Source organism: Stegostoma tigrinum, chromosome 21 (assembly GCF_030684315.1).
Source record: "Stegostoma tigrinum isolate sSteTig4 chromosome 21, sSteTig4.hap1, whole genome shotgun sequence".
In the NCBI taxonomy this organism is placed as follows: Eukaryota; Metazoa; Chordata; class Chondrichthyes; order Orectolobiformes; family Stegostomatidae; genus Stegostoma; species Stegostoma tigrinum.
Window position 1 is genome coordinate 13,813,669 of NC_081374.1, and position 14,119 is coordinate 13,827,787.

The 14,119-nt window shown below is 41.9% G+C and overlaps 1 protein-coding gene across 1 annotated transcript; it reads left to right on the forward strand.

Moving 5' to 3' along the window:
* Positions 1–1,375: 1,375 nt before the first annotated feature.
* LOC125462667 (pepsin A-like) lies at positions 1,376–13,660 on the forward strand. The gene is made up of 9 exons (XM_059653222.1): positions 1,376–1,478; positions 2,373–2,535; positions 3,501–3,618; positions 5,298–5,416; positions 6,441–6,644; positions 8,540–8,655; positions 10,580–10,724; positions 10,937–11,035; positions 13,290–13,660. The coding sequence occupies exons 1-9, from the start codon at positions 1,423–1,425 to the stop codon at positions 13,446–13,448; spliced, it is 1,179 nt and encodes a 392-aa protein (XP_059509205.1). The 5' UTR covers positions 1,376–1,422; the 3' UTR covers positions 13,449–13,660.
* Positions 13,661–14,119: the final 459 nt, after the last annotated feature.

The following is a 14,119-nucleotide window of genomic DNA, read 5'->3' on the forward strand; positions in this document are numbered from 1 at the left end:
GTTCATGCTCCTGAACTGTTAGTGGGTAGAAGGACTTTGTTACTGATAACTGGTCACTATCCCACAGACTGATCAGCTACTTGTTGCCATCCAAATCTCATTTTATACACGCTCCCCAGACCCAGTTCATCTGCAACTAAACCCCCTCCATTTGTTCAACAAACAACAATGTAAACAGCACTTTCAATAAGTGTTGGGTTTTTTTTCCTTTATTCATTCACAGAACGAGGGTGTTGCTGGTCAGGCAGCACTTATTGCCCAGAGGGCAGTTAAGAGTCAACCACATTGCTGTAGACCAGACCAGGTAAGGATGGCAGTTTCCTTCTCGAAAGGACATTCGTAAACCAGATGGGTTTTTTCCTCCAACAATCAACAATAGGTTCACAGTCATAAATAGATTCTTAATCCCAGATATTTATTGATTTCAAATTCCACCATCTGCCAAAGTGGGATTCGAACCCGGGTCCGGAGAATGATACCTTGGTCTCTGGACTAATAGTCCAGCAATAATACAAGTAGGCCATAACCGCCCCCACCCTTTTAAAAAGTACAGCAACCCCCTTCTACAATCATTATTTTTTAAAGCTAATCCTTTTCACATTTCAGTTCACATTCACAAATACAGAAAAAACAAGATACACTCTTAATAAGAGCAACTTGTAGAAAGCCCACAGCATGACCATGGAGCCCTGGTCGTAAAACAAGTTGCTGCAATGGTTATTGGCTCATCCATTTATTATATTTTAATTTTCCAAAATTCATCATTTATTCCTAATGATGTTAACAAAATATGCTAGCTTTAGTATTTTTGGCCCATGCATAACACAAAAGAAGATGTGAAACCAGTTATGGCCCAATTCAATGCCTCAGTCATCAAATTTTATACAGCTACTTACTGCAGCTTTTAAATTCCTTCTTCATGTTTTCTGGGTGGCAGCAACGTAATAAGAAGCTTGGGCCAAGTGTCTGTTCATTTAGTGCATGCCAAAGCGGTCAACCAACCATTTGAAAATAACCTCAAAGTCATCCAGATATTATTGAATTGTTTATCAGGTGCTGAGACCATATGCTCAAATGGAAACATCCCAAGTAATACCCCAAATCATATTCCATGGCTTTGTAAACAAAGTTTGATTTCTTTATCATTTGTAATTGCATCAATACTTATTGCTGATACTTAATAATGCGATAAATTGTGATTCTGAAGTTTGGTGTTACTTAAATTGCAAGCCATATCTGTTTTTCCAACAAGGTCACCATGTTTGATATTGACTGTTCATAATCGCCTGATCTGTGATCCAAATCTACGGACAATGGAAAGATGGATTGCGATCACTATAAAAGCAGCAACAAATAGAATCCATTCACAGGCCCATCTAACATTATCCTTTCGCTGTCATTTGACAACAACAAAGAACGAAGATGAAGTGGCTGCTCTTTGCATTTGCTTGCCTTCAGGTCTCTGAGTGCATTGTCAGGTAAGGCCCGGTGATCATAGTCTTGTTTACAAAGGTAGGTTATGTTTTGACCGTGCTTCCTCACAGAGGAAAGGCGCAATATCACCGAAATGTCTTCACTTCACTTTGAATGTTTTAGTTCTGACTCTTTCTTCTTCCGTTACGAACATTGGAAATGGAGAAATTCGGAGTATGCCTTGTGCCTTTTCTATCCATCAATGAGATAGAGTTTGATACATATCCCTTCATGCCTTTAAAAAATAGACAATCAATCTCAAATTTAAAATTTACAGCTTATATGTAGCGTCAATTATCATGACTGAATAGAGCTTAGACTACCACTAATCTTTGCATATAGAAGTGTTTCCTAATTTCTTTCCTGAAACGTTTTAATCTTATTTTAGACCAGTCATCAGTCCTAGACTCCCCACAGAGCAGAATTTGTTTCTGACTACCTGTTCCCTTAGTAGCTTAAAAATTTCAATCAAATCACTCCTTAATCTTAGAAATTCCAAGCAATTTAACCTTACGGGGGCAGCATGGTGGATTACTGGTTAGAACTGCTGCTTCACAGTGCCTGGGCTCAATTCCAACCACAGGTGGCTGCCTGTGTGGAGTTTGCATGTTCTCCTCTGGTCTGCGAAGGTTTCCACCAAGTACTCTGATTTCCTCCCACAATCCAAAAATGTGTACATTAGGTGGATTGGCCATGCTAAATTGTCTGCCACGTCCAGGAAATTGCAGGCTAATTGGATTAGCCATGGAAAAGGTAAGTTTAAGGGGATAGGGTCAGGGGTCTGGGTGGGATGCTGTTTGGACAGCTGGTGCAGACCCAGCTGTAGTAGAATTATTTCACTTAATTTTGATGGAAATATTTGTCAGCAATTTGATCCAAATTCTCTCCTATCCTTGCAGAGTGAAACTATTTAAGGGTAAGTCAGTCCGTGATATCTTGGAAGAACGTGGTCTACTCAAGGGCTTTTTAAAAGAACATGGACGCAATCTGTATTCGAAATACCTCAGACCATCCCAGGTGGACACATCAGCTGCGACAGAATCACTCATAAACAGCCTGGATGTAAGTAACCACCATGCTTTTAAAGGAAAGCAGCAAACAGAGTAGAATTGAGACAGTAACATGCTCCAATTGATTTTATTACATATTTCTCCTTCTTAACTGTACCATATGTATCTGAAATCCAAATCTTGGCATCGTTCATGCTGCAATGGATATACTGTAGGACTATACGAAGTAAGTGCAGCATTGTCGGAGACGCTGTCTTTTTGGGGAGGGTTAACTCAGGTTATGTCTGCCCTCTTAGGTGAACAAAACAAATTCCAAAGAATTTTCCAAAGCAGCACAGGGTACTTCTCTTTAGTGCCCTTGCCAACAATTCGCCCTCAATCAACATCACTAAATAAAACTATTTGTTCCCTCGCTGCCATGTGTTTGGAGCATATTGTTAGAAAATTGGCTGTCAGGTGTTTCCCAAAATTCAAAAGAGTGCTTTATCAGCTGGTAAATGCTTCGCGATGTCCTACAGTTGTGAAAGTTATGACATAAATTCACAATCATTCGATTTTTCTCATCACCAAAATCGCAGGAAAGGTATTTCATTCTATTCAGAATTGTTAATATTACTTTCACAGTTTCACGTTTACAAATGAGACTGACAAGAGCCATTCAGCATTTCTGCACATTATTATAAGCACTTATTTGCTCCCATCTCTCAGATACCAGGCCACCTTAACCCGCAGTGAGACGTAATATTTCCCTTTGGAATCTTAGTCAGCTAAGCTTTTGGAAACAAACAACACTTGCTTTAATGAAACTCCATTGGCAGTCAAATCTAGGGAACTGTAAAAGGATTGCTAGACTTGCTCCCATTGTACTTCGGTTAAATTCAAGTCCCAGGTTAAACTTCTGGAAAATCCAGCAGAGCTGCATCAACATACCTGACCAGTAACACAGAACTACGGTGAGAACCGGCTATGAACCACATACATCCCTAATTTCATATCTTTCTTTCAATATCCTGACAGCTGTCATACTTTGGAACAATCAGCATTGGGACTCCACCTCAGAGTTTCACCGTTATATTTGATACTGGCTCTGCAAACCTTTGGGTTCCCTCTGGTTACTGTTCTAGTCCAGCATGCAGTAAGTAACTATGTACAAACAGTTGAAATTCTAACAGTATAACAAAGTGTGGAGCTGGATGAACACAGCAGGCTAAGCAGCATCTCAGGAGCACAAAAGCTGACATTTCGGGCCTAGACCCTTCTTCAGAAATGGGAGAGGGGAAGGAGGTTCTGAAATAGATAGGGAGGGGGGCAGATAGATAAAAGATGGATAGAGGAGATGACGAGGTCAAGGGAGGGTAGGAGGCCTGGGGGTAGTGTCCAGGAGGAGGACTTGTGTTGAAGGAGGGTGAACGGGTCAGTGGAGGGAGGGTTAGTCTCCCGGTTAAAGAAGTAAGCGTGGAGAGAGATTTGCTGAGGTTGGTCCGGAGGGAGGAGGGTAACTTCTTCAGGTTAGGCATCCCTGGAAGAGGCTTCGCAGTGGGGTTGAAATTGTACCAGTGATAATGGGAACTGCAGATGGTGGAGAATCCAAGATAACGAAATGTGGAGCTGCACCAAGATAACAAAGTGTGGAGCTGGGGATGCCTAACCTGAAGAAGTTACCTTCCTCCCTCCGGACCAACCTCAGCGCATCTCTCTCCATGCTTACTTCTTTAACAGGGAGCCTAACCCTCCCTCCACTGACCCGTTCACCCTCCTCCAACACAAGTCCTCCTCCTGGACACCATCCCCAGGGCTCCTACCCTCCCTTGACCTCTTCATCTTCTCTATCCATCTTTTATCTCTCTGCCCCCCTCACTATTTATTTCAGAACCTCCTTCCTCTCCCCCATTTCTGAAGAAGGGTCTAGGCCCGAAACGTCAGCTTTTGAGCTCCTGAGATGCTGCTAGGCCTGCTGTGTTCATCCAGCTCCACACTTTGTTATCTTGGATTCTCCAGCATCTGCAGTTCCCATTAGCACTGATACAAATTCTAACAGTGGTGCATTTTAGCTCTCTGAGGGACACAAAGGTACATAGAAGCTTGAGGCAGACAGTTATTACTTAAATTTGGTTCATTCTTTTGTTAAAATCTCAGTGTTTAGCTGGAAATTTGGATTAAGGTATGTCACAGAATGCTGTACATTTGAAACAATTGGCTTTCTTTAGGCCTTGAGTTATTAGGAATAGACTGTATTTGAAGGAAGCTTGGTGCTGGATTGATTCTGGACCCGAGGATTCTTCTCTGTGTCTTACACATTATATCTCCATGCAAGTCAGTAATCTAAAGCAGGAGGTCTGACAGCTCTTATTTCCCAGGTATACTGTATCTATCACCTATTAATATGTCACTAATGTCTCTATCAAACAAAGAATGCAGGGAAATACTTGAACGATGTGAATAAATTCCATAGGCTCCCAAGGTTTTATTTCCCGTGAATTGAACTGGGCAACAGTTGTTGTTTTCTGAGAACTGTCATTTGAAATGACCTGGAACTGGTTTACCTGTTAACTCACTTTAAATATTGAAGCAAAGAGTGAAAATGTGCTTTTGCGAAAATCCAGTAGTTTTACAGTCACTGTTATCAATACCAATTTCGAATAGTAGAGTCATAGAGATATACAGCATGAAAATGGACCAATAAATTTCCCTACAAATTTGTGGTGGGATTTGATCTCAGATCTCCATAACATCAGCCCAGGCCGATTTGTTGTTGATTGAAGTGAGTAGCCAAATCTAATGAAACTAATTGGATACAATGTGCTCTTCTTGCAGATGATCATCGCAAGTTTAATCCACAAGCGTCCTCAACATTCCAGCTTTCAAACAGATATGTTTCCATTCAATATGGTACAGGCAGCATGACTGGTGTTCTGGGATATGATACAGTCAGAGTAAGTCATACGAGTTGGTCTCCTCCATCTGATGGGTGCAGGCTCTAAAGTGAAGGCAGTGCTGCAAATTGTAGTTGACTCCCAAGGCACAATGCAACTCAAGAGCAACTCCCTCCCCTGTATATTTCATCATCCTTGAGATAAAGGCTTGCATTCCATTCAATTATTTCATTCATGTTTGTGCCTGTTCAAATACTTTAAATGATCTGTGCATTTGGATTCCCAAGTCACTTTCCTCTCTACCATTCCTAATTTCTTAACATTTAGAAAATATTCTGATATACCTTCCCTCTGGACATCAAGGATTACCTCAGATATGCCCGCACTGAACTCTTCATTATCCCTTGCAACACAGTGCTTCCAGGTACACTCCTCACTATCACTTCCAACATCATGTCATCTGAACTCTGACCCAACCTATTCTTTCAACTAGGCCACAAATAACTATGGCGAAACGGTGAGGTCCCAGTTCAGATGTCTAGCAAGATATTTGTCAAATTCCACCAGTCTGCTTCTTGCCTTTACCCACAACTCTTACTTATACCTCCCAACCAATTTCTAAGCAAAGTCAAAAGCTCATGTCCAAACTGCGCTCTCATATTTGCTAATATTGACTCATGTGGAAGCTTTTCCAATAGAGGATGACAGGGTATTCCAGAAAAATGCTTTAAAATATAATTCATTTCTTCATTGGCTTGGAAACTACTAAGGCCCACTAGGAGGCCTCACTGCTTCAGCTCACTAGGCCCATGGTGGTATCTGCAAATATACCAGGCCCTGCCTAAACAATTGGAGCAGGAGCTTCTTGAGAAATCTCTGTACATCCCTGTCTTCACATTCTTGAAGACACTCACCTACCAAAAGATAAATGTATACTCTATACCTTACAAGGGCAATTTAGAACAACAGAGACCAAGAAATTGTCAGAAATCTCATTTATGTTCATTATTACAATCCTCCTGTGACTTAACTTCCTTACAGTCTGACTTATTGTAGATATTTAAATTGTTTTTGTTTTGGTCAGGTATCCAGCATTGATATCACCCACCAGGAATTTGGCTTAAGTACAAGAGAGCCTGGATCTTTCCTTTACTATGCCAGGTTTGATGGAATTCTGGGATTGGCGTATCCAAATATCGCTGCATCGGATGCCACCACTGTCTTCAATAACATGATGTCTCAACATCTGGTGGAGCAGCCTCTGTTCGCTTTTTACCTGACCAGGCCAGTTATTATTTTTTAACACTTGTAACTTGCAAATCAACCTCATTATAAAGCAAAATGATATCTTTACAAAGTGTAAGATAACAAAGTGTGGAGCTGGATGAACACAGCAGGCCAAGCAGCATCTCAGGAGCACAAAAGCTGACGTTTCAGGCCTAGACCGCTGATGAAGGGTCTAGGCCTGAAATGTCAGCTTTTGTGCTCCTGAGACGCTGCTTGGCCTGCTGTGTTCATCCAGCTCCACACTTTGTTATCTTGGATTCTGCAGCATCTGCAGTTCCCATTATCTCTTCACAAATTATGCCTTCTCTTTCAGTTCAACATCGTTTCATTTCTTTTTGGATTTTTTTGGCAAAATTTGACCAGAGTTGGGAAATTAAGCGCAATAACGACAGGAGTTCAACATCAATTCCCCACCCCACATGCAGTGGAACAACCTTTCTTGCAGCTCCCCCACCACATCTGTCAAGGATGTTGACCCCTTGACCACTCAATGCATTCAAATGGTGGGGGGCAACGGGCTGAGGGAACCAGCCAATGTCTCACTGATCTTCTTGAGATACTGAAAGCCACGGAGAATCTACCATGTGCTAGCAGTATGTTAGGGTGAATTGCAGAGTCATGGAAATGTTATCACACAGAATGAGGCCATTCAGCCTATCATGCCAGTGACAGTGTTATTATCTCTTGCCAATCACCTGCCTTTTCCCCATATTTCTGCACACAGGCAAGCAGAAGGAAGTTACTCGCCGCTCTGTGGGATGGCATGGGCTACCAGTGGTCACCTGTACCTCTCCTTAGGCCCTTTGTTTTAATTTTCTTGGGAAGATCCACAGTTCATGGAAAACCTCTCTTCTAAAATAATATTTTATGTTGCTGGGATGCTGTTGCCCACTTTAAGAATCGTCTTCTGTTCTCTCCCAGTTTCTGAACTGGGAATCTTTAAGAAACCTCTCGGTGCTCACCCTTCTACCTTAGATGGTGATTACCCCTTAGAGGAGAATCCAGCCCTGCAGGCATTGCTGTTTGACACTTTAATGGCATTTCTTGAAGGTCTCAGATTAATATCTAGAGTTATGCAGCACAGAAAGAGACCCATCAGCCCAATGTGCCAGTACAATTCCTGGAAAGAAGTATCCAATGAGTCTCATGCCAAGGCCTTTCCACATTGTCCTGTAATAATTTCCCCCTTTTTCAAGTACATGCAAGTTATAGTTGAATCTATTTTCATCTCTTGTGCAGGCGTTGCATTCCAGATCACCAAAAACGAAATTAAATCTAACTGGATTGTGATCGTAAGATAAATGAAGGGTGCTTGAAACTGCAGGAGTAAAAAGAAGTCTAAGCACTGACACAGAACGGGCTTGAGTATTTTGGAACTGCTTGCTACTGAGAGCCATAGTGACAGAGTCCTTGTGTATATTTAAGGCTGAGATAGATAGATTCATCATTAGTTGGAAATGAAGGGTCATGGAGAAAATACAGGAAAATGGATATGAGGAAATGTCGGATCAGCCATGATCCTATTGAATGGCAGACCAGGCTCGAGGAGCCTAACAGCCTACTCTTGTACCTATTTCATCTGGTCTTATGATCTTAAGACAGACGTACATGGTCTACCATGACAGCAGGTCTCCGAGCAGGAGTAGATACAAGCAGCACCAGATCACAATCAACATTTAAATCCACATGAACTTAAATGCTTCTGTTGTAGGATCTCACATCACCCTATTCTGTCATTTCCATCCTCTCTAGGATTTACAGCAAGCATTCCAACATGTTCGCAACAACTTTCAACGAATGTTTGGCAAAGAGGCCAATGTGATGTGATCTTGAAAAGACCAGGAGGTGGGAAAGATTCCAGATTAAATTTCTTTTTAACTTATGGTTTACAGGCAGGATGGTGAGTCTGGAAGCGAAGTTGTATTTGGCGGAATTGATCCAAATCATTACAGAGGTGAAATTAACTGGGTTCCTCTCACAAGGGAAGGATACTGGCAAATCCTGGTGGACAGGTAAATGAATGTGCAAAATGTTACATGTTGTAAAATAGAATTCAGCTCCCAAGATATATATTGACGATAAGCAAATTAGAAGTGCATAATTTTAACTGGCAGTTGAATATTACAACTGTGAAAATAACTATGCCTGAGACTAGCCGGGCAATGCATAACTCAAGAGTTACCACAAGATTCAGAGCGAGATCAATTCATGTGGCCTGCTATTTATATTATATTTTGCGATTGCAAACTTCCATGGCATGCTTCCTGATGATCCTTGACTTCATGAATAGATCACACACTGCAATCGATATCTCTCTAAGCTTGGACAAACCCCACCAGACATCATCCAGCTCCTCATAAAGAAAATGATGCCCTATAAATTTGGACCTGCTTAAACACAAATTAACAACTGCATTTAGAACACACTTTTCACTTAACTGCCACATCCTAAGACACCATAAGAGTTCAGCAGTTGATGAAACAAGTACTTGGGGAGTGATTAGAGGGAAGTAACACAAGGTGTAGTCAAAGATTTAGGTTTTGAGGAGACTTCTGAAAGTGAAACAAGTTTTGAAGCCGAATCCTTAGCAGGCACCAATGGAGAAAGGAGATTGTGTATAAGTGAGAGACAGAGCTGAGTGTGTGTGCCAATAAACAGTGCTCGGGAACGGTTAGATCGAGTTTGGGAAGGCCATGCATTTACAGCGTACTTGAGGAGGAAGACTTTGAAGCCAATCTGCAGTATCACAGAAAATCAAATCCAAAAGGGAGAATCAAAGCCCATCTGGTTGCATTTGGTAAAACAATACAAGAGAAAAATGTTGCGCAGTTGAAAAAAACACTAAAAATAGAGCAGCCATATACACATATTCAAAAGTACAGTGTAAGTGTTATATATTTGTGCTATGTTACACATTTGTGCTGTATTGTTCATTTACCGAATCAGGCCATTTGGCCCGTCAAGCCTACATTGAACTTCTGAATGCCTTCCCACCCACGCTCAGCCTCCTTCCCCATACCCATAATGCTGCATTTCCCATGACTAACCCTCCTAGACTACAAGGAAAACAGAAATTGCTGGAAAAGCTCAGCAGGTCAGGTAACATCTGTGAAGAAAAAGCCAGAGTTAATGTTTTGGGTCCAGCCACCCCTCCTCTGACCCAAAAATATTCACTCTGACTTTTTCTGCATAGATGTTGTCAGACTTGCTGAGCTTTTCCAGCAACTTCAGTTTTTGTTCCTAATTTACAGCATGCACAGTTGTTTCGGTTTCCACCTAAACTACACATCCCTGAACATATTGATCAATGTGCCTTACCTCCACATCTTTGGACTGGGAAAAAACTGGAGCACCCAGAGAAAACCCACACAGACACAGGGAGAATGTGCAAACTCCACACAGTTGCCTCGAGGTGGAATCAAACTTAGATCCCTGGAACTGTGAGGCACTAATGCTAACCACTCAGCAACCGTGCTGCATGTTGAATTTAGAAACTGTATACCCTGATATTTGAAATATATAGATCTTCTTTGGCAGTCCCTGAGAGTTGGGGATGACTTGTTTACACTCCAGGCGTGGGGTTCTCTGAGGTAGCTGAATAGTGCTATCCTGGAGCTTCAGACTCTGGCCCGGGGGGCGGAGGTGGTATTTTAGCAAGTGGGTGGGCGGGAACACATTGGATTCTGCCCCATCTTTCCACTGTTTGCACTTGGTCCATCTGTGACCCGCTCAGGGAAGCTCTGAGTGGTTAGCACCTTCATAGATAACTTTTCTCCAGTTTGTGCATTTGACAACAAGCATTTCCCACGTGTTGGGTATGGTGGGGATGATGTGTTTGTTTAGGGTTTATGACGTGCATGGTATGCAACGTGAGGGTGTTATCATTTAGATTTCTGAAACAGACATGTAACTAGCAATGCCCCTTTTCCTTCCTAGTGTGAAAATCAATGGCCAGGTAGTGGCTTGCCAAGGAGGCTGCCAAGCCATCGTCGATACTGGAACTTCTCTGATCATTGGACCACAGTCACCCATCCAGACAATTCAGACCCAGATTGGTGCATATTTTGAATATTATTCTACGGTAACTTGCATTGTATTCTATCATACAAAGAAAATGATTTCATCTTCATGGACACAGCTTCCTAATATTATAAGAAATTCAGATGCATCCATATTTTACATTTCAACCAAAATGAATGAAAATCTTATAAAACTTAAAATTCCATTCAAACGTAAATGAGATTGTCTTCCCAGATGATATCGCTGTTAACCTCTTGGTTCTCTGCCCTGCAGCATGGTGTGGACTGTAGAAAGTTACCCCGCATGCCTTATGTGACATTCACCATCAATGGAATTGACTACCCACTTTCTCCTTCTGCTTATGTGCTCCAGGTACGCTTTAACCTTTAGACTGCCAGAATGGGCAGGCGTTATCTCAAGGTTTCCAGGTTTGGGAAATTTTCAGCCTGGCGGCTGCACCCCAGACCTTACAGTCACATCAGCCAATTCAGCTGCAAGTTTTCAGGAAATGTGTGGTTTGAATTTCAGTGCATTTCAAATGTTTAATCCATCCAGAACTGAACTACAAACTTTTATTTACCTCTGGTATGAATGAAATCCTGAAGAAGTTACAATCATACTGAACTTTTGTTTATTTCTTGCTTTCAACCAATATTTGTTGATGCAAAAGAGTTAGGCCAGGCACAATTCTGGAAGGTTAGAGTTAGAAGGAGAGGCTGGATAGCGAGGATCTTTCTCCCTGGAGTGTTGGAGAATGGGGAGCAGGCATACAGAGGTTTATAGAATCATGAGAAGCATGGACCGGGTAGGTAGACAAAGTCATTTTCCCAGGATAGCGGAGTCCAAAACTAGACGGCAGAGGTTTAAGGTGAGAGGCGAAAGGTTTAAAACGGATCTGAGGAGCAACTTTTTCACACAGATGGTGGTGCATGTATGGAAAGAGCTGCCAGAGGGAGTAGTAGAGGCAGGTAAAATTACAACATTTTACAGACATTTGGACAGGTACATGGATGGGAAAGGTTTAGAGGGATACAAGCCAAATACAGGGAAACAAGACTGGTTCAGTTTCAGAAATTGGTTGGCATTGAGTTAGGCTGAGGGTTTTTTTTTCTGTGCTGTATGATGATATGACTCTCAGTGATTGTAAGTAACAGTCTGAATATATAAATGCAATTCACTGGGTACCTGCTGTCCTGAGGCAACCTTCAAATCTTTCTTAAAGTATAATCAAGACCAAAAATACAGATAAAGTCATTCAACAGTTTGAGGAACCAAAGAAAAGGCAAATTCTGCATTGAATTGAGAACAGATTTCTGTGCGTGTCACTGTGTAGAAATCAGGTTGGTGGCATTACTCAGGCTGATGTATTCATCCCTATTGAGTATTTGGGACTTCTGTTTGAATCATTTCCCTCGCTCACTATTACATACTGAGGGCCCTCCCTGTCCTCCTTCAAATTGGATCCCTACACACATCTTTTCATCAAATAGGACCACAGATCAAAAGATGAATTTTGCATTCATTCAACTGCGAAAAGTGCAATCTGTTTGCTTCTATAATTTGTTCGTCACACCACAGACTTGGTGATTCATTGTGGAAAATACTCGGTTTTCCTTCTCTGCAGGAAAAGTCATGAAGCCTGGCCATCATGAAGTTTGCAGCTATTTCTTTTCTTATCCGTCAATTTAGTGAGGCTGATCTTCCGATCTCCAGGTTATTGAAGATCGGCCAGACAATTACAAGTCCATGTTGTGACCCTGCAGACTTTCCAACAAGTTGATCTGCAAATTCCCAGGAAGTTTGAGGAAACAGTAGGCCAGGCAGCATCAGAGGAGCAGGAAAACTGACCTTTCGGGTCAGATCCCTTCTTCAGGTCCCGACCCGAAACATCAAATATAGAACAATGCAGTACAGGATAGGCTCTTTGACCCATGATGTTGTACCGACATATTATCTTACTAAGATCAAACTACCCTGCATACCCTACATTTTACTATCCTCCACAAGCCTGTGCAAGAGTCGCTTAAAAGTCTATAAAGTATCTGACAAAGTATCTGAGCTTTCCTGTTCCTCTGATGTTGCCTGGCCTGCTGTGTTCCTCCAGCTCCATAATGTGTCGTCTCTGACTCCAGCATATGCAATTCTTACTATCTCCCCGGAAGTTTGAACTCCTCACTCTGGGAGCTGCCACAAATGTGTGTGACACTGAGTTAGAGTCAGAGAATTCAGCTACTTCTGATGCACTTACCCACATAGTAACCCAGCAAATGTGAGACACAAAAAGTTGAGCCTAACTGCTGGATAACTATACAGCTGAACCTCTTATCACTCACCTACCACCTCACCCACTGCCCATTTCACCCACCCTATCCATGCGCTTATTGCCTGACACTGCACCCACTGTAGGAAAGCTGAGCTGGAAAAGCCTGGTAAGAAACACAGAACAGCAGAAAGCCAGGGCTAACCTTGAACAGAGAAGCAATCCAACAGTGAGTGATACACCCCAGAGTATGCAGACCAAATATATTTGTATGTAATGTAACACAATACTAAAGCAAGCAGTTTCTTAGAAGCAAACTAGTACAGGACAATATATTGATTTGCCCTTTTATTACTTCCCTTGCAGAGAAATGTCAATGGTGCAGAAAGTTGTATGAGTGGATTCAGCTCCATGGCTCTTTCTAACGAAGAACAGCTCTGGATTCTTGGGGATGTCTTCATTGGAGTCTATTATTCCATTTTTGACCGAGGAAACAACCAAATGGGCTTTGCCCAGGCCGTCTAATGTCTTCATTCATGACGTTGTTCAATTTGTTTTCCCCACCACTCCCCAAATCAGATTTCCAATTTTTTCTGTCATTCCTCACAATTCCCTACTATAACAGCTGCCGGCAATAATTAAAAATGTTCTCATTAAACATTTCCAAGGTTATATAATGAAGTAATTATCCTGAGTGTTTAACATTGAACTTAGGGCCATAAGTTTTCAAAACAAACAATGGAGTACTGAAAAAAATAAATATTCAAGTGTTGCAAAGATTTAGTGGATTTAATCTTTTACTTTTCGAGCACTGGAGGCGATGGAGGTGCACACCAGCTAGTTCACACACAAGACAGAGACAGTAAAAGGTAAAGCCAATGTAGCCTTACTGGGCCACAGAGGCCCTCTCTAACGACAGAGCGAGACATGGGGACTGGAGGTGGTTTAACCTGAGGATCACCACACCTCAGGAGAGATGAGAGGTTGGGATTAGAATTGCTCATGGTAACCTTAACCAGCATGGGAATTGAACCCAACCTGCTGGTATCATGCTGCATTGAAAGCCAGCTCTCCAGGTGACTGAGTTAACTGACGCACCAGTGATGGCACCAGTATGATACCAATCGAGATATCTCTTCCCAAATATTGAACGAGGTTTCACAGGCAAAGGTTTTGGCGAAATTAAAATTCCATGC

Coding starts and splice junctions, on each gene's coding strand:
- LOC125462667 (XM_059653222.1), top strand. CDS start 1,423: ATGAAGTGGCTGCTCTTTGCATTTGCTTGCCTTCAGGTCTCTGAGTGC. Junction 1,479..2,372: donor GTCTCTGAGTGCATTGTCAG/GTAAGGCCCGGT, acceptor CTATCCTTGCAG/AGTGAAACTATTTAAGGGTA. Junction 2,536..3,500: donor CACTCATAAACAGCCTGGAT/GTAAGTAACCAC, acceptor ATATCCTGACAG/CTGTCATACTTTGGAACAAT.